We start from the raw sequence: 27,867 nt of genomic DNA on the forward strand, positions 1-27,867 counted from the left end.
TTGCTTGTGATGAACGGTGTGTGCACAGCAGACCTAGATTCAGAAAACAACCAAACTCATGGATTTGATTATGGAGATTCATGTGTTCAAGCATGTAGTTGTTAATTTAAATGCGGTATGTTTGTATTGTTTGCTCCAGAGATGTATACTTCGTACATTAGAGCGTTCGGAACTTTTCAGTCGCAAAAGTAGTACCGACGCAGAACAGCTTCTCAACCCATTGCGCTATCGAGGATTCAGACTGTTGCTGGGTCGTTATTTGTTTGGTTGCTGGGTGTTTATCGAACAATAACTAGCTCTACAAGTTTACAGAGGTAAAGAAGCAGAGGGGGGAATAATACATAATAATTGCATGGATTGTTGTCTACTTACTGAAACATTTCTTTTTATTTCAGCTATACATCCAATCATGCAAAACTATATTCTTGTTCTAGTGCTGTGTCTTCCTGCCATCTTGGCGCAGGTTTGTATGCATTTACTCATTACTCCCAGCCCAGTGCTAGTCTTTCGGATGAGACAAAAAAACGAGGTCCCTTCGTGTACACTACATTGGGGTGTGCAAATTAAAGATCCCACGATTGACAAAAGGGGCCCGGGTCTTTCCTGGCAAAAATGTATAGGCATAGATCAAATAAAATTTTTTAAAAGTCCACCAAAATACCCGTGTGACTTGGAATAATAGGCCGTGAAAACTAAATATTCGCCGTAATGGCTTGAGATTTACTGGCCGATGTGAATGCGTGATATAGTGTGTAAAACATTTCATCTCACACGGCAGAAAGTATGATGTAAAGCGCGGAGAGCACAGTAAATTGTGGTTCGCGCTATATAAGCTCTCATAATAAATAAAATAAATAAATACATTTTTGCAGAACTTACAAAAAAACAAACTGTCACAGATGTTGGGATCAAGCAAACAGTCTTACATAGATATAGCCAACAAGAACTTTCCAAAGTTAGACTCCACATGTGAATACAATGTGCATAGTTTGAGAGGTTTGTGTACTACAGGTGTTTCTTACAAATATATTAATAAAATTGTGACCCTCCACCACGGAATGAGTCGCATGTCACCTTTGCATGATTTTCATAGTTTTACATTTTTCTAAAGAGTTTTTTATGCTCTATCCAGTGGTGAAAACCGTTTTAGAAAAGAGCGAAAACTGTTTGAGTTATAAGCCTGTGACTAAGGTGACCCTCACACTGTTACCAGACACTCCCCGGACTTACATTAAGCCTAGCGCACAACCGCGCGAGGTGACATGCGACTCATTTCGTGGTGGGGGGTCACAAATATGATTTACTAAATGTATAGATACAAATACATCACAGACGTTGGAATCAAAGCAAATAAAAATAATTTATATCTTACAAATATTTTTTTTATCAATCTCCTTCCTTCCTTCCTTCCTTTCTTCCTTCCTTCCTTCCTTCCTTCCTTCCTTCCTTCCTTCCTTCCTTCCTTTCTTTTTTCTTTCTTTCTTTCTTTCTTTCTTTCTTTCTTTCTTACTTTTGTTTTTCTTTTTCTCTTTATTGATTTATTTATTATTTTTTTAGTGAGTGAGTGCAAAGATTTTCGCAGAACTCCAGTGTCTTATTTTATCCGAACGCTTTTGTCTACGTCCAGCAATGCATTCAAACTGGTAGACGGTGTACCCCCAATGATATATCCAGACGATGCTGCGCGGGAACGTGTGACCGGTCTCAGCGGAAATGTGTTTCTGACGTCGGTACGGTAAGTGTTTCATTTCATTGTATTTTATACTAAACTTTTTTTCCTTTTGTGTTTGGTCAATTTTGAGGGTTCCCTTTTTTGAGCGGCGGCGGTAACGTTTTCACTGCAATAGAAATCTTGAATCCGAAAGGTGATCCAGAAATTCTAGCGAACGGCCTTAACCGGCATAAGCTGTGTGATCGGGTGGAGTGGAAGGGGGGGGGGGAATAGGCCAGGAAGCATAAAAGAGACGCCAAGACAGAGGTTGCGATAACGTGACTTTTACTTAACGTATACCAGAAGCAAACACCAGAAAGTTAACACCAGAAAGTTAACACCAGAAAGTTAACACCAGAAAGTTAACACCAGAAAGCAGTGTCTGATGATACATGAAAAGAAAAGAAAACATAATATAAGTACATGGCATAACAAGTAAAACGCACCATTCATACCAATGCATCCTAACCATACATACATTCCACAATAAACCTATGAATGTATGACTGTATCATTTGTCAAAATAATCATGACAAATATAGACAAGTAACAATACAGCCAAAATCCTGCAGACACAGCATTCTCTGAAAGAGAATCCACAGTGAGTTAAACAACTCCACAACAGCTAATGTCAAGGGAAGTAACCAACATCTTCCCTTAGGCCTAAGCCTTGCATAGGAAAAGGCTCTACATAAATTAATCAACTGCATGAACCGCAACTGCAAAATAATTGTTATTGTTAAGTATGTTCATCGCCATGAAGACACATCTTCATCGAGTTGAATAATAACGACAAGAATAAGAAAGATAACTCATGATACGAGTTCATTACCCAAAATATGTGTCAACCATAATTCCTTTTCATCAATTGTAGGGGTTTCTGCGCCTAAATCGTAAATAGGTAGCTTCACGGGCCAATGGCACTGAGGGCTTAACTTTGGGCTTTTAACCGACTACTACTCAGACTTTACTGATCTCCAGAAATAATATGTGATAAAATGGGGAAAAATGGCAACGATACACATGGGTTACGATACACGCGCGAGTTTTATGTGCTAGACATTATTTAGCCCAGTGGAATGCTAGTACAAAATGTGTATATGTGTTTTCCCCAAACAAAGCCCATTGAACTGGCGGGAAAATGAGAACGAGTCTGCCTTACTTGATTCTTACGAGTCTTTAATTTACAAGACTCTAAAACAGCTTTAGAACAACTGGTCATCAAATATTAGAAGTTATCAACGCTCAATTTCAGCGTCAAATCATGAAAGCGATTAGAAACTGATCTAGAAAACACATCTCTCCGCTAGATCAAAATGGCATCAAAATGTACATATATGCAAACATCATAGCATCAAATGAAACATAAGAATAGAGCATAAGGAAAGAATACAGCATAAGGAATGAATAAAGCATTTAGTTACTTACAGATTCTCCTCAGTGAGCACACTCAGTGAAACGTAAACACAAGCGCACAGGTTTCGGAATTCAGTTACAACCACACGTCGACCGACACATATGAGCAGCACACAGCTCAGTATTACAAATCGCGTTCTCTCCTCTAGTCTAATGCTTTCCCTTTTAAAGGCTGGTCACCGTCCGATTCCCAATAGCCAATAGGGAGGCTACCTAGTGTAAGCCAACGGGGGGCGTTCTACTTAAAATGCCTGCCCAATGAAAGGGATCGTTAAAGAGGCAGAAATCGTTACAGAGGTGTCACACACCGGAAATATTACGCACACCGGATAAGGCTCATTATATTACAACCAGTTACAAAGAAGGGGGAGAGGGGTAAGAGACTAAAACCTCCAAGCCATGACCTGGCATCTTCAATGATTGTACCCTGTTTTCGTTGTTTGAAAAGAAATGACACCCACTTGACAAACCGCCGTCCAGCGATACCCAGACAGCCTGGCGGCACGTTACATAACGACCACCTAAATCTGAGATAAGAGGTTAAAGGAATCCGGTCAAGAGTCTACCCTACGATAGTAAACACACAATAATCCTAGCTGGAGACACAACTTGGGTCAGGGGAAGATAATAGACAGGGAGTAAAAGAGAGGGACAACAGTACATGTAATCGCCACTTGGCTACATCCCCCCCAGCTCTATACCAACTGCGTCCTCGCAGGTACAGCGCCTCGGGAATAGCTGAAAATGACATCTATAAATCAAACACAAGTTCACCCAAGTGAAACAACAAATAAAATCAGAAACAGTAACGGATGACACGCACAGTCACCCAACCCATTCATACAAGACACAATACAACAGTCAATCAATAATCATAGTGTACACAGTCTCTTAGCAGAACACGAAAAGTCTCACAAATGACACATTGCCCACATGACAGCAGCACATTGTTTTCCTGACTGTTCACGAGGGGGTGGTTTAGCTGGGACTTAAGGGGCAGGACAAATTGAGCACAGAATCCCACAATGTTATCGGGTCAGCGTCGTGAGGCTCTACGGGGGCTGGGGCTGTCGCAAGCCGATGCTCTTTCTCTGTGAGCTGCTGTTGCAACAACGCTTCTAGGTCTTTGCGAATGTGTCCTGCTGCTTTCCGCTCAATTGACACCTCTTCACACTTGAAGACTAACCGCTCTCTAAGTTGGCGTATTTCTAAATCCTTCTGGAAGCGTTCATCCTGTAACTGTTGCTTGGCCTCCAGTTCCTTCTTCAGTCGGGTCTCTAAGCTGTCAATGGAGGCCTCGTGCTTCGACGTCAGCTGTTCCTGAGCAGTCACAACCTCCTCTGTCTGACTGCTCTGCTCGCGGGGCGGTTGCTTGATGGATGTTGACTGCTGGTCCACACGTAGCTCACTGGGCTGTCTCCATGACAGCGGTTGTTGACTCCCATGACGCTTGGTAGGGCACCTGCTCTGTAGATGCCCGTGGCGGTTGCAAAGCCAACAACGTGGCTTCGCGGACGGTTGCTGTTGACGAGAGGCAGCCGGCGGGCGTTGGTGCAAGGCAGCTCGAAGCTCTGCTGACTTGATGGCGAGTTCGCTGACTTGTAATTGCAGGCTGCGTACCTCAGTGCTGCTCTCTGTTGCTTGTTGTTGTTGCTTCGTCACCACCTCGAAATCTTCCCTCATCCACCTGAGAGCTTCTGCACGGACTGCCGCAAAAGGGACAGCCTCACGCCCTCTCGCAAAGCGCATGAGGTCCCGTCTCATTGCAGGCAAGAACAGTCCGTGCATGAATCGATCACGAAGTGCAGCATCGGTAACTGTACCGGCAACACCACCATTCATCTTGTCCCGCAGAGCCTGCAACCTGTGGGCATATGAGAGAATGCCCTCCTCTTGACTCTGGCAGATGTTGTAGAACGATGAAAGCTGTGAAGAAATGCTGGCGTGGTCCCCAAACGTGTCCTGCAGGATGGTCAAGACAAGGTCAGCCGTGGCAGTTGCCTGAGGGGGGTGCAGGTTAACCTCCTTCCTGGCAGCCCCAGCGAGGGACTGGATCAACCACTCTGCTCCCTCCCCTCCAAGTGCCGCCATGTTGAAGTGGGAAATGACGCGACGTGCCTCGGTGGTGAAATGGTCCAGGTGACAGCCATCATCACCGCTTGTGAAGACAGGAAGCCTGGGAGGGGGAAACACCTGCCAATGGGGTCGTGGAGCCACGTCGACCGCCATCTTGGCTACGCCGAGTACCTCCTACACTGCTACCCCTGCTTTCTGGTGTTAACTACGGCGTCTCTACTTCCTGAATCCTGCTCCGCAAGCGCCAGATGTGATAGGGTGGAGTGGAAGGGGGGAATAGGCCAGGAAGCATAAATGAGACGCCAAGACAGAGGTTGCGATAACGTGACTTTTAATTAACGTACACCAGAAGCAAACACCAGAAAGTTAACACCAGAAAGTTAACACCAGAAAGTTAACACCAGAAAGTTAACACCAGAAAGCAGTGTCTGATGATACATGAAAAGAAAAGAAAACATAATATAAGTACATGGCATAACAAGTAAAACGCACCATTCATACCAATGCATCCTAACCATACATACATTCCACAATAAACCTATGAATGTATGACTGTATCATTTGTCAAAATAATCATGACAAATATAGACAAGTAACAATACAGCCAAAATCCTGCAGACACAGCATTCTCTGAAAGAGAATCCACAGTGAGTTAAACAACTCCACAACAGCTAATGTCAAGGGAAGTAACCAACATCTTCCCTTAGGCCTAAGCCTTGCATAGGAAAAGGCTCTACATAAATTAATCAACTGCATGAACCGCAACTGCAAAATAATTGTTATTGTTAAGTATGTTCATCGCCATGAAGACACATCTTCATCGAGTTGAATAATAACGACAAGAATAAGAAAGATAACTCATGATACGAGTTCATTACCCAAAATATGTGTCAACCATAATTCCTTTTCATCAATTGTAGGGGTTTCTGCGCCTAAATCGTAAATAGGTAGCTTCACGGGCCAATGGCACTGAGGGCTTAACTTTGGGCTTTTAACCGACTACTACTCAGACTTTACTGATCTCCAGAAATAATATGTGATAAAATGGGGAAAAATGGCAACGATACACATGGGTTACGATACACGCGCGAGTTTTATGTGCTAGACATTATTTAGCCCAGTGGAATGCTAGTACAAAATGTGTATATGTGTTTTCCCCAAACAAAGCCCATTGAACTGGCGGGAAAATGAGAACGAGTCTGCCTTACTTGATTCTTACGAGTCTTTAATTTACAAGACTCTAAAACAGCTTTAGAACAACTGGTCATCAAATATTAGAAGTTATCAACGCTCAATTTCAGCGTCAAATCATGAAAGCGATTAGAAACTGATCTAGAAAACACATCTCTCCGCTAGATCAAAATGGCATCAAAATGTACATATATGCAAACATCATAGCATCAAATGAAACATAAGAATAGAGCATAAGGAAAGAATACAGCATAAGGAATGAATAAAGCATTTAGTTACTTACAGATTCTCCTCAGTGAGCACACTCAGTGAAACGTAAACACAAGCGCACAGGTTTCGAAATTCAGTTACAACCACACGTCGACCGACACATATGAGCAGCACACAGCTCAGTATTACAAATCCCGTTCTCTCCTCTAGTCTAAATGCTCAGTCTTTTAAAGGCTGGTCACCGTCCGATTCCCAATAGCCAATAGGGAGGCTACCTAGTGTAAGCCAACGGGGGGTGTTCTACTTAAAATGCCTGCCCAATGAAAGGGATCGTTAAAGAGGCAGAAATCGTTACAGAGGTGTCACACACCGGAAATATTACGCACACCGGATAAGGCTCATTATATTACAACCAGTTACAAAGAAGGGGGAGAGGGGTAAGAGACTAAAACCTCCAAGCCATGACCTGGCATCTTCAATGATTGTACCCTGTTTTCGTTGTTTGAAAAGAAATGACACCCACTTGACAAACCGCCGTCCAGCGATACCCAGACAGCCTGGCGGCACGTTACATAACGACCACCTAAATCTGAGATAAGAGGTTAAAGGAATCCGGTCAAGAGTCTACCCTACGATAGTAAACACACAATAATCCTAGCTGGAGACACAACTTGGGTCAGGGGAAGATAATAGACAGGGAGTAAAAGAGAGGGACAACAGTACATGTAATCGCCACTTGGCTACAGCTGTTTGAATGAAATGACACGAGAATTATTCTCTTTTAATTTGAGGGCCCCAAAGGGTTTGAAATCGTGATCGTGATTGGCGTTTTTTGACCTTTCTGTGACCGTGATTGCCGAAATTTCCATTTCTGTGATCGTGATGGGACTTTGCCCGTGATCCGTGATGACAAAAAAATCAAGTCTCGTGATCGTGATCGTCATTTGTTTTCGTGATCGTGATGGGCATTATTGCAAAGCATTTTATTTTCAACGTACATTTTTCACAGCTGTATCACTCTATGATCCTCTATTCGTCAAGGTGTTTGTGATCGTGAAAACAAAAATCAAGGTAACTGTGATCGTGAAAGCTAAAATTTCCCTTCCCGTGATCGTGATGATACCCCCCCTTTGGGGCCCTCTAATTTGGGTGCGAAATTTGTCGCAATATTGTTTTGGCCAAGTTAATTTAATTCCATGTTATTGTAGGCGGGGGGGGGGGGGGGGGTGGGGGGGGGGGGAAGGAGTAAAGTTTTGTCGGTCGATTTTTGGGGATTCGTTCATCATGTCAGCGGCGGTCACGTGACCCCTGGGACATAACTCTTTGATACGGAAAGTGTGCTAGACAGCCGAGTTAACTGCCTTAATCTATTGGCATAGACAGTTTGAATGACATGACACGAACAGGAATTGTTAGTTGGGGCAAGAGCCTTTTTTATTTGGGGTAGGAGAAATGTCGCAATATTTTTTCTCTCCAGAGTTTAGATACGGTTTCGTCCTGTGGGGCAGATAGCTGGTGACAAGATTTAAGGATAAAGGGAAATAAACGCACTAGGCTACGTATTAGCATATCAACAGGGCTATTCCCTAATGGACCAAGTCCGTGGGACAGAAGAATCATCAACCGTAGGCTGCATATATAGACAAGAACAGTAGACGGGTAGCTCAGTTGGTAGAGCACTGGACTTGTGATCGGAAGATCGCAGGTTCGAATTCGGGCCGGGACGGACACGGGTAAACTTTATGTGCAGACCCAGAGACGGAAGCCATGTCCCAGCCCCGTGTCACCACAATGGCACGGAAAAGATCTCGGTCATTCTGCTATAAGTGCAGATGGCTGATACCACCTAAACACGCATAGACTCGTCAAAAGCCGTGAGGACGTAAAACTCGAATCTTATAACCCATATCTTATTGTCCCTAAGAGGCAAACTATTCATCCTGTTGGACATATAGAGAATACTACATGTCTTGTTGTGTCGAACCAGATTTACGCGATTTTTTTTTTTTTAGATATTGAACTGCGAGCGAAAGCGAGGTGTTCACTACTTGAAAAAGCAACGAGTGTAAATCTGGTACGACACAGCAAGCCATGTAGTATTCTGTTAATCCTACATACTGTACTTACGTGTATTTGACTGAAAATGTCCTGCAGTCGAGGCAGCTAAATTGAAGACGCTTGTTTTGGAACCTCGATCTCTTCTAAAGCCTCGTGCAATCTATTACGTCAAAGCAAAGAAACGTCACTCTGAAAGTGTGGCGTGACGTGTTAGTTCTAAAAGTTCATCGAGAGTAATTAGCGAGCGCAATTGTTTTCTTCTATAGCGACGTTTGTCTCGGTGACTTTGGCATCATAAGCAGTGGAAAAACAGGTCCCTGCCAGACTTACTTGACATAACCTCATTTACATGATATACACACGTGTGATTTGAATGATTACTATCTCACGAGTGTCTTTCTCACGTATGTAGGATAAAAAGCATTCTATCTTTCCTTGTTACGGGAGTCAGGCGGAACCAGTATCCGGGCGCATGAGACAAAAACAAGCAGACATAAATAAATTATAAACAAACGACTTTTAACTTTGCGTTCTGATCAAATTTTGAGAGTAAGTCGCGAGTTGATTCAAATATGCTTATGAAATTAAATTAAAAAATGTGTACAGTTTACAGAGATCAAGATACCCATTCTTCTCCGAGATCGCGCTTGCGGCCGAGGTGATCAATGACTGTCGAGATATGTATAAAATGTCATCTTTTTGTCAAAAAACAACAACAACATGAATATATCGAGCTAATGTCGATATAATTCCTTTTATTTTTAACGATTGAACGCACGCAAGCATGCACTATTTTTGTAGTCGTACGTCTAAATACAAGTTTTAAAAGTCGGCATCTGACGTCACTTGCTCAAAGAAGGACAATCCAGTGTTTAATCGTTACTTATCATTATACTTTTTACCTGCTGAACTGGTGCCCCGCTCGTGCAAAAAAACACGAGTGTACGTGGGAGTTTCAACCCATGAACGCACGATGAAAACACGATGTACTGTTTTGTCAGTGTCTGGTAGGTCAAAGCCGTAAACCTAACGATCTCCTTCGCCGGTGCTACATTGGAAGTACATGCAACCAATCAACCATGTGTATGTGTGTGTGTGTGTGTGTGTGTGTGTGTGTGTGTGTGTGTGTGTGTGTGTGTGTGTGTGTGTGCGTGCGTGCGTTTGTGTATGTGTGTGTGAGTGTTTGTGTGTGTGTGTGTGTGTGTGTGTGAGTGTGTGAGTGTGTGTGTGTGTTCACTGTGACGAGTACAAAAAAATCTAAACAACGAAGTGACTGTGGTAAGATGAACAAAGTTAAAGAACAAAGGAGTACTGTACTCACCAATACAAAGACGACACAAGACGATTACGAATTTTCGCTTCTGGAAGCTTCATCAGGAAAAGAACACAAAAGACAACAAAAAGCAGACGCAACACGGAACGAACAGGGTTTGAAAGAAAATGGAGGGGTCTTTTGTGTTCTTGTCCTGATGAAGCTTCCAGAAGCGAAAATTCGTAATCATCTTGTGTCGTCTTTGTATTGGTGAGTACAGTAATCCTTTGTTTTTTTTAACTTTGTGACGAGTACAAATCAGTTTGAGAATGAAAGTCTCCAGTTCGTGTATTTTTGCTCATTATAATATATATCATTACGCCTATTACCAGTTACTCTGGTGCGCCGATCTCCCGTGCAGTTTCATAAACGAGGTCCTGTATTGCAGTGCCTGAGGGAAGGACAACGCTGTACACCTAACAGTCTCCTAAGCCGCTGCTGCACTGGAAGTACATGCAACCAAATATCGCGAACATGTTCTTCGTCCCAGGGAAACGTGAGTTTACAAATTCTTTTCGTCATGGGCTGTGAAATCTACCGGATTCCTGGCAGCACTTCACTGTTAGCACAGTATATGATGAGCTCTCCGAAAAAATAAAACCGTTAGAAAATGGGCCAATAGGCGTCTTAGAGACCAGTAATTGTTTATAGGGGTAGAACGTTCAGTCATTGCCTTATCTACTACATGTGAAAGGGTAGAAAATACTCAAACGCAGAGCGCCAATTTTTATTTTTTTTATTTTACCTCAGTTGAGAGCAGGCTGCTTCAACCCTTCTTTTTTGCCTCTCTCACTTTGTTTTTTGTGTGTGTTTTTTTGGAGCATCCTTCTTCATTGATATTTCTTCTTCAATGAAATACACACTATAAAACCTTTCAGTCCAACTGTCTCTCCCCCCCTTCCCCGCAGCCAGGCCCATAGCAGTATCAGAGCAAGAAACTGCATGACTGTGGTGTTTGCAAATCAACTCAATTGGCCTACCATACATAAATATACTTGCAAATTAATACAAGTTTTTGCAATTGAAATACAGCAACAATGCTGTTGAAATTTAGCATTTGAAAGAGGGTACATGATTTTCTGCTTGACAAAACAAGGTACATTTTTCGGGACAGGAGAAGGGGGGCCCGGAACCCATAACAAAAACTCCCCCCCATTCCCCCCCCCCCCTCCCCAATCACATTTGTAACGACCAAACGGTTCACTTCCACACTCGATGTCGTGTATTGCAGTGCCTGAGGGAAGGACAACGCTGTACACCTAACAGTCTCCTAAGCCGCTGCTGCACTGGAAGTACATGCAACCAACTATCGCGAACATGTTCTTCGTCCCAGGGAAACGTGAGTTTACAAATTCTTTTCGTTATGGGCGAGGACGTGCGAGAAGAAAAGGGGTTACAGTTGGAAACAATCTAAATACAGATAGACTGCCATGCGTTCCAAAACTCAGACATTTCAAAAATAAGAATGGTAGGGCGGTAATTGGAACGTTTATTATTGACAAAATAGTTGAAACGTTTTGTTTTGTCAATAATAAACCTTCCAAATACCTACAATTCTAGTGTTTTGATTTTTTGGTTAAATTGAAGGAAGACTTCGACAAGAGCGTGGCACAACCCAGTCTGTGTCTGTGTCTGAATTCGTACTGAGAATGAGATGGTTTTACCCCCCACATCTTGTGATCTTGCCATTTGGCGATGAGGGTTAGTTTGGTTTCCAGATAATGGTACGTTCATGTTTCTACGCAAGGAGGAAAGAGCCATAAATCAGTAACTGACTGTAAATTTGTTTTGTTCTCAATGTAAACACGATGTCGTGTATTGCAGTGCCTGAGGGAAGGACAACGCTGTACACCTAACAGTCTTCTAAGCCGCTGCTGCACTGGAAGTACATGCAACCAAATATCGCGAACATGTTCTTCGTCCCAGGGAAATGTGAGTTTACAAAGTCTTTTCGTTATTGGCGAGGTAAAGGTAAAGGTAAAGGTATTCCCATAACCATCTGGTCGTAGGGGAGAGAGATGTTAGAGATCTCCACTTTTCTGGGGGCCAGCTTTTTATGAGGGCGGTGCCCATCTCCTCTCCCTCGCTGCCTATGCCTTCCCCGGCCCTGAATAGGGTCAGGTACCCATTTCCAGCTGGGTGGAATAAATTTGGAATAAATTCAAATAAAGATCGACTGCCAGTCGTTCCAAAATTCAGAATAAAAAAAAACAAGAACGGTAGATAATCGGAACGTTTATCATTGACAAAATAATTTAAATGTTTTGCTAGTAATAAACAAAATAATTTAAATGTTTTGTCAGTAATAAACCTTCCAATTACCTACCATTCTTGTTCCTGGCGATGAGGGTAAGTTTGTTTTCCAGAAAATGGAACGTTCCTGTTGCCACGCAAGGACGAAAGAGCCATACATCACTAACTGTAAACATGTTTTTGTTCTCAGTGTAAACAAAGCTCAACTCGATTGGCCTACCAATACTATATAACTATACTTACAAATTAATTCACGTTTTTTTGCAAATGATATACAGCCAAAATGCTGTTGAAATTTAGCATATTGCTCTTCGCCTTGACAAAACGAGGTACATTTCTCGGGGGGCCATAACCCATATAAAAAAAAACCTCCCCCCCCCCCCCCCCCCCCCGTCAGATCGCGCCATGAATCAACCTTTCTGTTCACAGTGCAGCCAGAACGGAGACACCTGTCGCAGAGATAATCAGTGTTGCAGTCGTAGTTGTCAGAACCGTCGCTGCAGCCGTGGCATCTTCGGAAATTCTGAGCCGTCCGCCAATGGCGCATAGGAGGCTTCGCCGTAGAGCACGTGACGGATGGGATCATTCTGTTCGTCAGTGGGTTTTTTTTTAGAAAGGTATTTCCGTGCACGTAATGAAACGGAGATGCTATGCATTGATAAAATACAAAATGTAGTATCAGCATAAACTTTCTCTCTGTCTCTCTCTCTCTGTCTCTCTCTGTCTCTCTCTGTCTCTCTGTCTCTGTCTCTGTCTCTGTCTCTCTCTCTCTCTCTCCCTCTCTCTCTCTCTCTCTCTCTCTCTCTCTCTCTCTCTCTCTCTCTCTCTCTTTTAGTGAGACAACAATTGCAAACAGCCTATATCTCAGTGTTCGAGTCAAGGTTTTAACGGAAAAGTATTTTTTTATGTTTAATTCTAGATTTTGCATAGTGTGTCACCGTTTTGAAGATTTTAGGTTGGGTTCTGGCAGACAAACATTTGAATTAAAATGCGATCTACAGCATTTCAAAGCGTTTGTTAATTTTGCGATGTATCTGTGTATGTTCTCGTGCGATGTATCCGTGTTTGTGTGTGTGTGTGTGTGTGTGTGTGTGTGTGTGTGTGTGTGTGTGTGTGTGTGTGTGTGTGTGTGTGTGTGTGCGTGCCCAGTGCGTGTGTGTGTGTGTGTGTGTGTGTGTGTGTGTGTGTGTGTGTGTGAGAACGAGAAAGAAATGTATATAGAGAGAGGAAGAGAGAGAGAGAAACGCTCGCTCGCACACACACATGCACACACATAAACACACACACACACATACACACACACGCACGCACGTACGCACAGGCTTCATTTTTTTTAGACAGGCTTCATTACTTTTAGACAAGCCTCAGTTACAAACACAAGCAGCTGTTGCCAGCACTGGTCAGCTACCTCATGGCACCAAGGGAGACAACAGGTAAGACACTGAAAGTCGGGGATTTCGTTGGCTGCGGGAGAGTTTTTCCCCTTCAAGACAGTTAGCAACAAATCACGAGTACAAAACAAGCTTTCATAAATAACATGGACGGTCTGAATTCTGGCATACGTATACGTTCTGTCATTGATCAACTAAAAAAAAATAATAATGAACGGGGTATCAGCTTAGATAACACAGGTATTCTTAAAAGCTGTTAAGAAGAGAATTGTGGATTTGAAAGCTATGTTAAACTTTACCTTTAGAAATGATATGGGCAGTTTCAGTGCTGCGGATGCTCCATTTAAAAAGCACACGAATACAGATACACACGTGCAGAAAGACTTACAGACACCATATACTTGTAAACACATCTAACCTCCCCTCCCCCACCAAACACACACACAATCACACACACACATGGGCACGCATGCACACACACACACACACACACGTTCGCACGCACGGACACACACACACGCACACTCATACATGCGCACGCAAAAACACACACACACACACACACGCACACACACACACACACACACACACACACACACACACACACACACACAGATGATAAGGAAGAGTTACTGGGAATGGAGGTACAGAAAAACCAAAATCGGTTCAGCGCTGCGCGCTTGAGAGCACGTGTTGAACATTTTTATCGACCAGATTGTGTTTTGGGTCTACCAGAATATGCCCACCAAATTTGAAGCAGATCCATCGAGAACTTTGGCCGTGCATCGCGAAGTGACCGACCGACAGACAGACAGACACAGATAAGCCGTTTAGATATATATTTTTTTTAAAGATTTAGTTGGGTTTAAAGGAGGTTACTTCCCTTAGTCACGGTATGGTTCGCAAAATGTGTCAAAAGTTGTTTGTTTTTTGAGAAAACTTGACTAAATGTAAAAAGAAAAGTCCGGAAGCAGGGTCACGCAAGGGTCGTCGCAGACGACGGTTTATGCATATCGCCAGTTCCTCTCAACAGTCAAAAGCCATCGCTAGAGTTCTTGTGAACCACAGCCGTTTGTTTCGTGCATAAAAACGTGCTATTGCAGATAAGCTCACATCGAGTCGCATTCTAATTACTAACTGACGATTACATTGTGGAAAAGGGAAACTGGATCACACGGGTTCACGATGGCTCAGGGGTAAGATAAACCACGCAAAAATAAATTCTTTGAAAATTGTTCGCTCTTTACGGAGGGCACCTAGGATGTTCTCAAGCGGTGAGTGTTTAAATGAAAGGGTGTTTGTACTGTGTGTAAAAGCCTGACCGTATCTGTGATGGTTTACGGGAGGCTTACTGTGCCTTTAAGCTATCAATCTTCTGCTGCTGGTTCAAGGGGATAGGGTTTAAGGAAATCAAAAACAAATGCCACTACTGGGCGTGGTAGAAAATTTCAGTTAGAAAATTTCAGTTTAAAAGCTTTGTTGGGGTTAAGTTAATAACCACGGCAGAAGATATGAAGCATTTATACATTTAAACGTAACGTGTGTGTGTGTGTGTGTGTGTGTGTGTGTGTGTGTGTGTGCGAGTGTGTGTGTGTGTGTGTGTGTGTATGTGTGTGTTTGTGTGTGTGTATGTGTGTGTGTGTGTGTGTGTGTGTGTGTGTGTGTGTGTGTGTGTGTGTGTGTGTGTAAAAACTGAAACGTTGCTACTTTTCGTCGATCTATCAATGGCACTGAATGAATATGCTTTTGAAATAAACTGGTAATCAACGGGTAATTTCAACAACATCAAAAATATTAAAATTGTATTGCATTTGCATACTGAAAGTTAGCTACTTTTCTTTGATCTATGAATGGCAGTCAATGAATTTGCTTTCGGAATAAACTGGTTATTAAAAAATACAACAGCAAAAGTGCACCGCATCTGTAAACTGAAACTTAGCTACTTCTCGACGATCTATGAATAGATATGCTTTTACAATAAACTGGTTATTCAAAAATACCCTGTAGAAAACTGTACTGTATCTGTAAACTAAAACTGACTTTTGAATGACAGTGAATGCATATGCTTTTAGAATAAGCAAACAAGAAGGGCTAAACATTCACACCGACTTGAACTAAGAAAGCTTGTATTGGAGTTGTAAACTGAAACTTTCCTCGTCATGTTTTATCATCGATTTTCGGGTGGCATTGAGTGGATATGCTTTTGAAATAAACGAACAAGGAACGTTAAATAGTCACACAGATTATATAAGCAGCCAGGCTACTAACACCCCCAAGCAGCCTGAATTCATCGCACATCGACAGGCGGAGGTCACTAAAACAATAATTCACGCGCTCTCGTACTCCCCACAATCCACTTAGGTTATGCAAATCTCTACAGACCACGTGCCGTCACGTAGCCGTTCCGCGCACGCGCACGAACTGCCGCTCCAGGGGAAAGGTTTGACCCGTTCGTTTTGCGCACTTGTTTTATCCTCGACAACAAAAGTCAGACCACTCGAGGGACCAAACACCGGAAAACACACAAACTAAATTTACCATGACAGTGGAACCCCCTTTTACGACCCCCTAATGTTAAGACTTCCCCATCTAAAGACCCTACTTTTTTTTAGATGTTCTGCTTATAACTTGTATACATTTAACTCCAACCGACACGGTTGGCCTAGTGGTAAGGCGTCCGCCCAGTGATCGGGAGGTCGTGGGTTCGAATCCCGGCCGGGTCATACCTAAGACTTTAAAATTGGCAATCTAGTGGCTGCTCCGCCTGGCGTCTGGCATTATGGGGTTAGTGCTAGGACTGGTTGGTCCGGTGTCAGAATAATGTGACTGGGTGAGACATGAAGCCTGTGCTGCGACTTCTGTCTTGTGTGTGGCGCACGTTATATGTCAAAGCAGCACTGCCCTGATATGGCCCTTCGTGGTCGGCTGGGCGTTAAGCAAACAAACAAACAAACAAACAAACATTTAACTCCAGTTTGTCTCCCTTCCTTTAAAACTTGGTTTTCTCAGATTTTCTTCAAGTCTTAAAATAAGGGTTCCATTGTCTTTGCTACAGAGCCAGGGCAGCGGGCGGTAAGCCACCCGAACGACAACAAATTGTCTCCCTTCCAATCCTCACGCGCCAATCCACAATGGCGGCCCAAATGTCGTGTGCCAGTGCACCAGCGGTTGTGTGGGTAGCGCCAACGTGGAGTGAAGCAGACGACAGTACAGATGTTACGTCACGGCGGCACACCGGAAGTAGTGTGGGATGGAAAGTGAGAGGTGAGGCATGCTCAGGGAACGGGCTGAGAGCAGCTCGATTGCTGGACTGGTAACCGCAGTCAGGTATGGTTGGCAAAGCAAGGCAACATTGCAACAAGGTAATGTTGAACTTCAGCGTTGTAAATTCATAGCTCGCGACCCACTGGCGTTTTTGTGAACTTTCAATTTACAACGCGAAAGTTCAACATTACTCGAAACGTTTAAAGAGAATATGCCGGTTAAGACTGTAACAGTTCGATCGGAGGACAAGGAATGGGTAACATCTGACATCTTAGATTTAATTGATGCACGCGATCAGATACACACTAAAGCGAGATTAACCGATTTACCCGAAGATTGGTTGTTGTATCGACAGACACGTAATTCATTGACACGAAAGAAAAGAGAAAGAATTATTGAGTATTATTCCAATTTGGATACTAAGATCTCAGACCCTTCAAAATTCGGAACTAAACAATGGTGGAAATTAGTTAAATCCTTTATGAATAAGAAGGGTATGAAAACTGAGGAACTTCCACCAATCCACTCAGAAGGTCAAATACATTATTTAAACCACGATAAAGCTAATATTTTTAATGATCAGTTTATTCAGAATTCGTCCATTGAGAATCCAGACGATGAACCTCCCGAAATCCAAATTTCTGATTGTTTTATGAATAATTTAGTCTTGTCAGTTAATGAAGTAAAAGATGTCATTATAAATTTAAAGAAGACGAAAGCTGCAGGTCCCGATTTAATTCATAACCGATTATTAATTGCTTCTGTGGATGTTGTATCAGAACCCCTTTTAAAAATATTTAATAGAAGTTTAGTTGAAGGAAAATTTCCTGCCTCGTGGAAACTAGCCCATGTTACTCCAGTATATAAAAAAGGTCCAGCAGAATTGTGTAATAATTACCGTCCTATATCATTACTGAGTTGTGTTGGTAAGGTGTTAGAAAGATGTGTTTATGTACATGTTTTTGATTTTTTAAAGGCAAATCACATACTCATTCCACAGCAGTCTGGTTTTTTGCCAGATGATTCATGTGTATTCCAATTGATTTCGATTTACAATGACTTTTGTTCCTGTCATGACAGAGGCATTACGACCCAAGCTGTATTTTTTGATGTGTCGAAAGCGTTCGATAGAGTGTGGCACAAGGGCCTTTTGGCCAAGTTAGAAGCAGTGGGTATTAGAGGTCGGTTATTATTATGGTTCTGTGATTATTTAACAGACCGCAAGCAAGTTGTTGTAATAAAGGGAACACAGTCTAATGTTAAAAAGATTCCTGCCGGTGTTCCACAAGGATCCGTGCTAGGCCCGCTCTTATTTCTGGTTTATATTAATGATATTGTAAAGAATATTGAATCCGGAATTAAGTTGTTTGCTGACGACACAAGCATGTATCTTGCATTAGAAGATGTAGACAGACGAACCAATATATTAAATCAAGATCTTGATAAAATTAGTGCATGGGCCAATAAATGGAAAGTTAAATTTAACGAGACTAAGACTGAATTGTTAAATATTCAACGTGATTTAATCCCCCCTCAACCCTTGTTTTTCAACAATGTCTTTTTAGAAAAAGTAGATCAACATAAACACCTTGGAGTGATTTTACAGAGCACCTGCAAGTGGGATGCCCACATCCAAAGTATAGTTAAAAAAGCGAATTTACTGATTAATTGTTTACGATTTTATAAATATAGATTAAGTCAAAAAAGTTTGGAAATAATGTACAAGTCTTTTATTTTACCCCATTTCGACTATGCAGATGTTGTTTGGGATAATTGCACTAAGATAATGGCAGATGCATTAGAAAAATTACACTTAGAAGCCCTACCAATTATAATAGGTGGAGTTAAGGGCACTAGCCATGCAAAGCTGTATGAGGAAAGTGGGCTATGTAGCCTTGAAGAACGAAGGAAAAGACATAAATTAATTGTTTTTCATAAGATGATACATAACAAATGCCCCCAGTACTTAGTAAATGTATTGCCCCCTCTTGTAGTTGACATTAATCCGTATCATAGACGAAGACCATTAGAAAGATATGTTCCTCCTCATAGAACCGAATTATTTCGCAACTCTTTTATCCCCAAAACGACTGTACTATGGAACACCTTACCAGATAACGTTAAAATGACCACCTCCTTGAGCGAGTTCAAAAATTATTTGTTAAATGCTGATTTTAAAGTACCATGCCATTATTATTTTGGAGAAAGATTCGAACAAGTACATCATTGCAGATTACGTATTGGTATGAGTGATTTGAATTTTGATTTATGTAAGCGGCACCTTAAGGATTGCTCTCAATGCGAGTGTGGTTATCCCAGCGAGACTGCTGAACATTACTTATTGCATTGTCCCTTGTATAGAGATATAAGATTATTGTCCATTGATAATTTGACAAATGATTATAAGTATATCGAAATATTATTGAAAGGCATCCCGCAATATTCACGAAATGTCAACCAGACCATATTCATAACTGTACAGGACTATATTAGACAGACGGGCAGGTTCCGTAAATGAGCCTCTATACTTCCTTCATTACATTTATTAGACACTGTCATGCGACATGCTGCCTGACAAATTTTTCCCCATAACCTCTCTCATGTTCTTTTGTTGTTTTTCGACTTATCAATTATGTCTCGATTTATGCGCAATGTAGTGACTTTTCCTCTGATCACAATATGCATTAACTTTGTGCGAGTGTCTTATGTGCACTTATTACAATTGAAAAAATCCCCTCAAATATTGGCGCTCCAAGTCTTCTTTTTCTTCTTCTTTTTCCCTTAATTAAGCTAGCTACTAGCTAGCTGCCCTTTCCCCACCTCCTGTATCACCAACCCCTTCCCATTTTCTGCTTGTTTGTGTATCTGTTTTGTCTTTTGTTTTGTTTTTCGTTTCCTGAAAGGAGCTAATGTACTTATTCCGCCATCATGCTAACCTTTGTTTTGTAATTATTATGATTGCTTAAAATAAGCATTATATGCTTGAGTATGTAATCATCCATGCATTGTTCTTGTCATGATTAAAATTGAATAAAGTTTTGTTTAAACCAAACGTTTAAATTATAGACAGGGCTCCCGAAGGTGCGCTTCCCTGCATCGTATATGCACTAGAAGCCGAAAACACGTACTATAAATTAGGAAGGGGTCCCGGGACGCATTTACCCTAAAAAAAATAAAACGGATCCCGGGAAGCACTAGGTAAACGTTATCATTCTGTGAGTTCGACAGCTTGACTATAATTATGTAGTAATTTCGCCTTACGCGACTTGTTTAATGCGTCCGTCGTACACATGATCGCTTACACAAAAAGAAGCTAGATACATGTATCGTCAATGTTAATTAGCATTCACAAAAGTTAAAACTTGAAGCTATGCATGTCTGCGCGCATGTATTCCATCATTTTCACTATTCTTGCAATGCTGCAATATATCAGATGAAGAGGCGATAACAAATAATAACCAACAAACAATTCGTGCAATGCTAATTTGTCCTTTTTGCCTGCAAAACAAATGGGTCGTCAAGAAGTCTCGTTCTTTCGCTAATCACTGACTAAGTTACGCCATGACAGCGGTCGATGGAATTTTTCGGAGGAGAACCTTAGGTGTCCGACCTGTCCAAGCTGATTTCGTTATCACCTTGCTTTGCACAGAAAGCTTTTTCCTTTGGTGTTCCGGCCATGACAGATGTTCTCAATCAAGAGTCATTATTCCGTCGCCCATTTTTGCACAACCGATCATCTGTTCCTGCCTCCACGCGAAAGAGTTTCAAGGGAGACTAACACCTTGTGAAACGTAAGCTTATCGCTATATTCCTTAGGGGACAATGACCACAATGTGACTTCGCCGTTGCAAAGTGTTGGAGCTGGAATAGACGAAATAGCTTTTGGCACAGAGTCTACTCCTTTCGTGTAATATGCACAGCGCACAGGATGTAATGTTAGTGATGTCCGCTGATGTTGTGAGATGTCTGCCAATTTTTGTTTTCAGCCAAAACATCTTCTTCAATTCTTTGTAAACAGACCTTTCAAATGATCTTACTCTATCTTTCCACTCCTCTGTGTGCATGCGCGCATGTGTGTGTGTGTGTGTGTGTGTGTGTGTGTGTGTGTGTGTGTGTGTATGTTTGTGTGTGTGTGTGTGTGTGTGTGTGTGTGTGTGTGTGTGTGTGTGTGTGTGTGTGTGTTTGTAGGTCCTTATTACGATAAAACAATTTTGTTGTTGCTCGTGTGCTTCGTTTTTTTACTGTCACTTGGTCATTGTTTTGTTTTGTGTGTGTGTTTTAGTAAAAGCGCATCACTGACAATTTAATGACTTTAACACGAAACTTACAAAATATCGGACCAATGAAGAAACTCCCTGACTGCCTCGCACCGAAACCAACCAAGCAAATGGGAGAGAAAAAAAACCTCGGCAGAAGTGGCACATGGACTTCTATCTTGAACTAACATGATTCTTCATCCTCAGCCTAACGCCGCTAAGAAATAATGTGGGACAATTATGTATACGTGCACATTGTATTCGCAAAAGCATGCACGATTTTAGCTGGAGCTCTAGTGCATACATGCAACCAGGTAAGTTGGTCAAAAATTAATCTGGATATTTAGGATTATCTAACCCTAACCTGACTGCCCAAAGCTAACTATAAATAGGTTGGCAGTTCGTGACCTCTTGAATCTCCCAAGAGCAGCTTTTTCTGCTTACTGAATTGAATGAGTTTTTATTTAGATTCATGCGCGAACAATAATTATTTAATCCCGATTGGCAAGTTAAACAAATATATCTGAACTAGATGATTACCCGCTTCGCCGGGTACCGGCTTCGCCGGGAAGAAGTAGAGCCGAATACCAGGCTGCGAGCCGGGTGTACGCCGGCTTCGCCGGCGCACGAAGGAAGGGAGATCTAAAAATAGTAACGTGCAGTGACCTTCTAAAAATAGTAACGTAGTAACGGGAATATGGATTGACGCCACACGAAGGAAGGGAGATAAACGCGCAAAACAAAACACTGGAGAAGATAAGGAAGAGTTACTGGGAATGGATGTAGTGGATCTACAGAAAAACCAAAATCGGTTCAGCGCTGCGCGCTGAGAGCACGTGTTGAAAATTCTCATCGATAAGGTTGGTTTTGGGGTCTACCTGAATATGCCCACCAAATTTGAAGCAGATCCATCGAGAACTTTGGCCGTGCATCGCGGACAGACACACAGACAGACACAAGCCGTATATATATATATAGAAGATGGACCTACTTAGTGCGTAAGTGAATGACTGACTAGTCGAGTGGTACCTCCAAAGAAGGAGATCAAGATTTTTGTAACAATATTTGAAGTAACAAATGCGAAATTAACGAAGTTTTAGAACCTTCTTTTTACGGTGATAGACCGTGTTGTAAATAGTTTTAAGCATGGAGCTTGCCACGTGAACTGAGAAAAAAAAACTTGCATCGGTCTCGAATAGCAATATCAGCTGAAGAGACAATATAAAATTAAGTAGATGTGCAACGCCAAGGCACTGCATACCCCAGCGAAAGACAAACTTCTCTCTTACTCTCTCTCTTTCTCTCTCTCAAACACACACACACACACACACACACACACACACACACACGCACACACACACACACACACACACACACACGCACACCCCCCTCCCCCAAGTTACACACGTACACACATACACACTCACTCACACGCACTCACTCACTCTCTCACACACACTTCATACACACAAAACACACCCCCATACGCACATATAGAAAAACGGACATAAACACCTTTGCAAACAAACACACATACACACACACATACACTTACGCACAGGCACACCCATGAATTTATCATGAATTTAAAGAAGATGCTTCACATATCAATATGAAATATGCTAACAAAAATCCAAGTAACTTATTTTTAGAAGACGAAGTTCAAGTTCGTCTTGGCAAATTTGTTACGGATTGTTTTAGCATTGTATAATGCATTATTATTATTTGTTGTTTGTTGTGTCAATAACTTTACTGGTTCATGACAATAAACATTATTCTATTCTATTCTATTCTATTCTATTCACCCACCCACTCTCTCTCTTTCCCTCTTATACAAACAGACACACACACCCCCCCACACACACACACACACTGTACATACGCACGCACACACACACACACACACACGTCACACACACACACACACACACACTCACTCACACGCACTCACTCACTCTCTCACAAAAACTGCATACACACAAAACACACACCCATACGCACATATGGACAGACGGACATACACACCTTTACAAACACACATACACGCACACACATACACTTATGCCCACACACACACTCACACACACACACACTCATGCACGCGTGCGCGCACACACACACACACACACACCACACACATACGAGTACAGACTCATGCACGCGTGCGCACGCACACACACACACACACACATACACACACACACACACACACACACACACACACACACACACACACACACACACACACAGTAACACTAAACACATGTGCTCAAAATGAACACAAACACACACACTGCGCGAGAAAGACTACAGGGAGGCATGACGTCATGATGCAATAATTGACGTCAAAGACTTTTGACCGTGACGTAATCTTCTCACGCGAGCTTCATCCATAGTCTTGAACAACCACACACAAATAGACTTGGAAAGTACATAATTTCTACCCGTCCAAAGCGGCCTTGGGTGGCGTTTGCTGAAAAAATGGGGGCGACTATTGCACCCACCGTATTTTTGTTAGTATGGTCCCAATTTTTGGTGAACTTCCATCTCCAACTGTAGCACGTAGCCGGGCACAAAGAATCCTTCTTTATCATGTATTATCGGTGTGAAAATTTCTCAAGTCGATTACAGTATGTGGGATACCTCCAGCTTCGCTGGGATAATAACCAACCTATAGGCTAGGCAGATTTCATCAGATTTCACCTCCTGTGTGAACAAATTGCTATAAAATTTATTTCACCCTTTTTGTACTCTACATGCATCCATTGATCAGGTAAAACCGAGTTGGCCAACGTTTTCCCATGCGAACTATATTTTTGAAGCTTTTAAAGAATGATGACAACTGCGCAATAACGGTATTCCGAATATGCTCCGTCCCTCACCTCTCACGTCTATAACATGTCTTATTTTAAGGGATGTGCCATATGTCACTCATATAGTATGTAAGAAAAGCACATTCAGTTGATAAATAGGTTCAATTGCATTTATTTAGCGCGAAATAACGTAGCCGAAGCTCAAATCTAGCGCATTTGGTGTGGTTTCACAGGGCGCGTCTCCCGAGTCGCGTTTGACAGGTATGTGAGTTGACAATTACTGTGCTGATATTCTCCCTCCTTTACCCGTTACTGTTGCATTACACATGTGAACATGCACACGCACACTCTATTCAACATGACCTCGTACTTACGCTAAAGCCCGTCTTCATCGTCTGATGTACCAACACAGGCAACCTCGGTCACAGTGTTGGCACAGCTCTCCCCTCTGCACTCTCTACAGCCAGACGTACACACGAGGCCGTGTTTTCGGCATGAACATCTTGCTGTTCGACACTCTGTCTTGCAATTGCATCGGATGACATCGAGTAGATCACCAGAAGCAGCAGCAATGTCAATGAGAATAGGAAGCATGGCGCCTTGAACAATCTCCCATCCCCAGTCCATCGGATCCAGGAGGAACTGTTCTTGATGCAAGTGCATCCATTCTTGCACCTGGAAGTATGTTCTCATGGAATGGAATTTAGCTGCTGCTGATGTAGGTGGGAGTTTGCAGGGCTGAAACGATGAGGTACATGTAGAGACTTTCTGCATGTACTTGATGTAGCGGAGGAAGTTCAAAGTGTCTCTTTCCTTCCCCCCATAGAGTTCTACAAAGGCCCTTTCTCCTGCTCCTATCAGCTCATCAGTGTGTAACCGAGTGCCGAAACACTACGATCACCTCGGGAGGCGAAGTGCAATCAAACAGGATTGAAAATGTTGGAGCTAATTTCTTAGCCCTATAAAAACTGTTATGCAAACCCGAAGGTTTCCATGAACATACAGACAATCGGAAACCACCAGATCCCATCACAAACAGAATTCTACAATACACCGGTGTTGACTTTTAAAGGCCATCAACTCGGGTGCAGAGTCTGCTGTGAAAGGAGCGGAAGCCTCCCCTGTCACAATCGCCCCCGTTTGAATGAACTTCGTCCCGAAGTTCCGAACCGGGGGACCACTGTCCATCCCAAGTTCGCAGAATGGGAACAGCACGAAAATGTTCAGTGGTCATATTATGCCATTACCTGAAGATATCATGCCGAGTCCCATCCCGGCTCGCAAGCACCAGATGTAACCGAGTGCCGAAACACTACGATCACCTCGGGAGGCGAAGTGCAATCAAACAGGATTGAAAATGTTAGGGCTAATTTCTTAGCCCCATAAAAACTGTTATGCAAACATACAGACAATCGGAAACCACCAGACCCCATCACAAACAGAATTCTACAATACACCGGTGTTGACTTTTAAAGGCCAACAACTCGGGTGCAGAGTCTGCTGTGAAAGGAGCGGTAGCCTCCCCTGTCACAAGTGTCTCTGCAAGGACTGGCGCTGAAGACATGGGCCTGCTGCACGAACACTGTTGACTGGGTCAATTTCGTTAAACACATTGGTTTTCCAATCCCGAATGGACTGCTAATTGTATCGCATCCACCAAAGGCGTGCGCAAACAGGATGTTCTCACAAACTTGAGATCCAAGAACAGTGTGGACTTTTCTGATGTCCCACACTTTTGCAGCTAATTTTGCTGTCGATGATCTCACTGATGTGAAGAAGACGGGGCAGTGATCTGGCGTAAGATGGTACGACAGAAGGATGAGCGGATCGGTGTCCTCGCCAACCAGAATCACGTTTCCCTTCCTTGCCAATTCCAGAGAAGTCTTTACGACGAGCCTATCAGCATCAGCAGTTGTATGGACAGTGTCAAAGCCGTGCTGTGAAAAACGGGAACTAAGGAGGTTGATGAACCGCTGTTTGTTGTTTGGATTCGTCAGGAAGCGCTCCTTTGGTTCGCACAGGACCATGTCACCCTTAAAAGTGATGGCACATGCTGTATTGGCTCTGCTTGTTCTTCGCAAATGGGCTGCATCTTTGGTGGTAGGTCCGCAGCTGTATCCATCAAAAACAACAGTTCCTTTGCCAAAATGACGAATGAGAAAGTCTGCGTAACTCGGAGTAAGCTGGTTGTATGTTGAACCACGGCACCAGGGCAGAAGGTGCAACAGCAAGCCACCATCGATGACATATGTTACATCATCAGGAATAACACCATTTACCTGCTTTGTTGAAGTCCAGATAAGTTGCCAGTGCAGCCTTGGTACCTTGTCTTGGCAGACCACCCGAATCAAACAGCGATGCTGGGACACTGCACATCTCAAAGGCAAAGGCGTCCTCAAGACATCCGTTGGTGTTCTTCACAGTTGTCACTAGTCTCTGGAACAACAGCATGGAGTGAACATGTACTAGATCATCGTGCAGATTGGACGACTTGGCTTTCAGAGCCATGGTTACAGCTTGATCCTTCTTTTTAAAGGTGAAATCCACAACATTATTTCCGATCATGCTGCTCAGAATCTTGTTTCCTACGCCTTTTGCTTGTTCTGCATTCACAGTAGCTTCAGCTTCTTTTCCGCTTGAAATGGATCGGAGGGCTGTATCCACAGTGAAAGGGTTCCTATCAAGCAGATATCTCAAGATCAGCTGAATGTCTGTGTGATCTCGCTTCTGCCTTGCCACGCTCAACTCTTTGTGCTGCGTTTGTTGCTCGCTAGAATGGAATGCAACGTCTGTGACAGACTGCATTGCGTCGGGGATTTCTGCACAGGCAGGCATACACAGTAGTAGGTGGGAGATCAATGCCATATGATTGGGCAGCATTCAGTTCAAATTTCCGTACCTCTGTGTAAGAACAGCTACAGCCAAGGTGGCTGAGGGTATCGATCAGAAACCGTGAACCGAATGATCGGTGCATTTGCACGCCAAGTGCAAACTGCAATGGTGCAATAACAGTGTTTGGCCTTCTGAGCTGAATGATTGCTTGTCCTATTGCACTGATATAATGTTAGGTAACCTTGAAAGAAATACATGTACGTATCCACTAACAAATGCACAGATTAACAAGAAATTCCTCCGAGGTAGGAAAAACACCCCCGTCCTGACCATTCTCATTGCCACCAACTGAGAAGGTTATTTCCCTTTGACCATTAATATGTCCCTCTATAAGTCCTTGTAGAATCTTAATCCACCAATAACTCCCTAACCGTGTGTTTGACTGGTCCCAATTTTTGTAAGGACCGTCTCAGGAATGTATAGAACCTGTTCACCAAGTTTGGTGACGATCGGTCCGTTCATTCTTGAGATCTATATGCGAACACAAACACACAAACACACAAACAAACAAACAAACACATCGACCGAATCCTATACACACCCCTATACCGGGGGTGTAATAAATAAACGCAACGTAAGTAGGTGAAGCTGAACATGGAAAAAAACTTATTACCTAACAGTCACATGCACGATCCACGTTGTTCTCAATGGACATAATTTCACAAGGCACATAGACAAAGACTGAATCTGCAATCGCCTAACAATCATTATAATGCGAGCAGTGAAATGCGCCCCTGGGAAACAAACAAATATATCTATACATAGATGAGACCAATAAACTGCTTACGCCATGCTGATTAAGCTATCGTGTGATGTTATTGAATAGTTTCCTTGGGTAGCTTGTGAAAAACTGTCGCTCCGAAAACTAAAATAAAATGTACGATATTTCGGACTCATCGCATGGTTTTTTTCCGGCCAACTCGATTAGATGTGTGCAGGCACACTGAAATGAATCAACTGCACCTAAAATGAATTTTATAGCAATTACTTCGCACACATCCAAACGCTTCCCAGCCTACTAACC

At 42.7% G+C, this 27,867-nt stretch overlaps 1 protein-coding gene and 1 long non-coding RNA gene across 2 annotated transcripts in view; one reads left to right on the forward strand and one right to left on the reverse strand.

The window, feature by feature from the left end:
* LOC138980907 (uncharacterized) overlaps positions 1-13,224 on the forward strand; it is a 14,798-nt gene extending 1,574 nt beyond the window's left edge. The window contains exons 2-7 of the long non-coding RNA XR_011460488.1: positions 396-463; positions 1,628-1,735; positions 10,363-10,470; positions 11,206-11,313; positions 11,799-11,906; positions 12,657-13,224. This is a non-coding gene — a long non-coding RNA (uncharacterized lncRNA). The remainder of the gene's footprint in view (positions 1-395; positions 464-1,627; positions 1,736-10,362; positions 10,471-11,205; positions 11,314-11,798; positions 11,907-12,656) is intronic.
* Positions 13,225-26,210: 12,986 nt separating this feature from the next.
* Positions 26,211-26,756, reverse strand: LOC138979546 (uncharacterized). Its single transcript, XM_070352260.1, has one exon. The coding sequence runs from the start codon at positions 26,754-26,756 to the stop codon at positions 26,211-26,213; it is 546 nt and encodes a 181-aa protein (XP_070208361.1).
* Positions 26,757-27,867: the final 1,111 nt, after the last annotated feature.

This window comes from Littorina saxatilis, linkage group LG11 (assembly GCF_037325665.1).
Source record: "Littorina saxatilis isolate snail1 linkage group LG11, US_GU_Lsax_2.0, whole genome shotgun sequence".
Classification (NCBI taxonomy): domain Eukaryota; kingdom Metazoa; phylum Mollusca; class Gastropoda; order Littorinimorpha; family Littorinidae; genus Littorina; species Littorina saxatilis.

Coding starts and splice junctions, on each gene's coding strand:
- LOC138979546 (XM_070352260.1), bottom strand. CDS start 26,756: ATGCAGTCTGTCACAGACGTTGCATTCCATTCTAGCGAGCAACAAACG.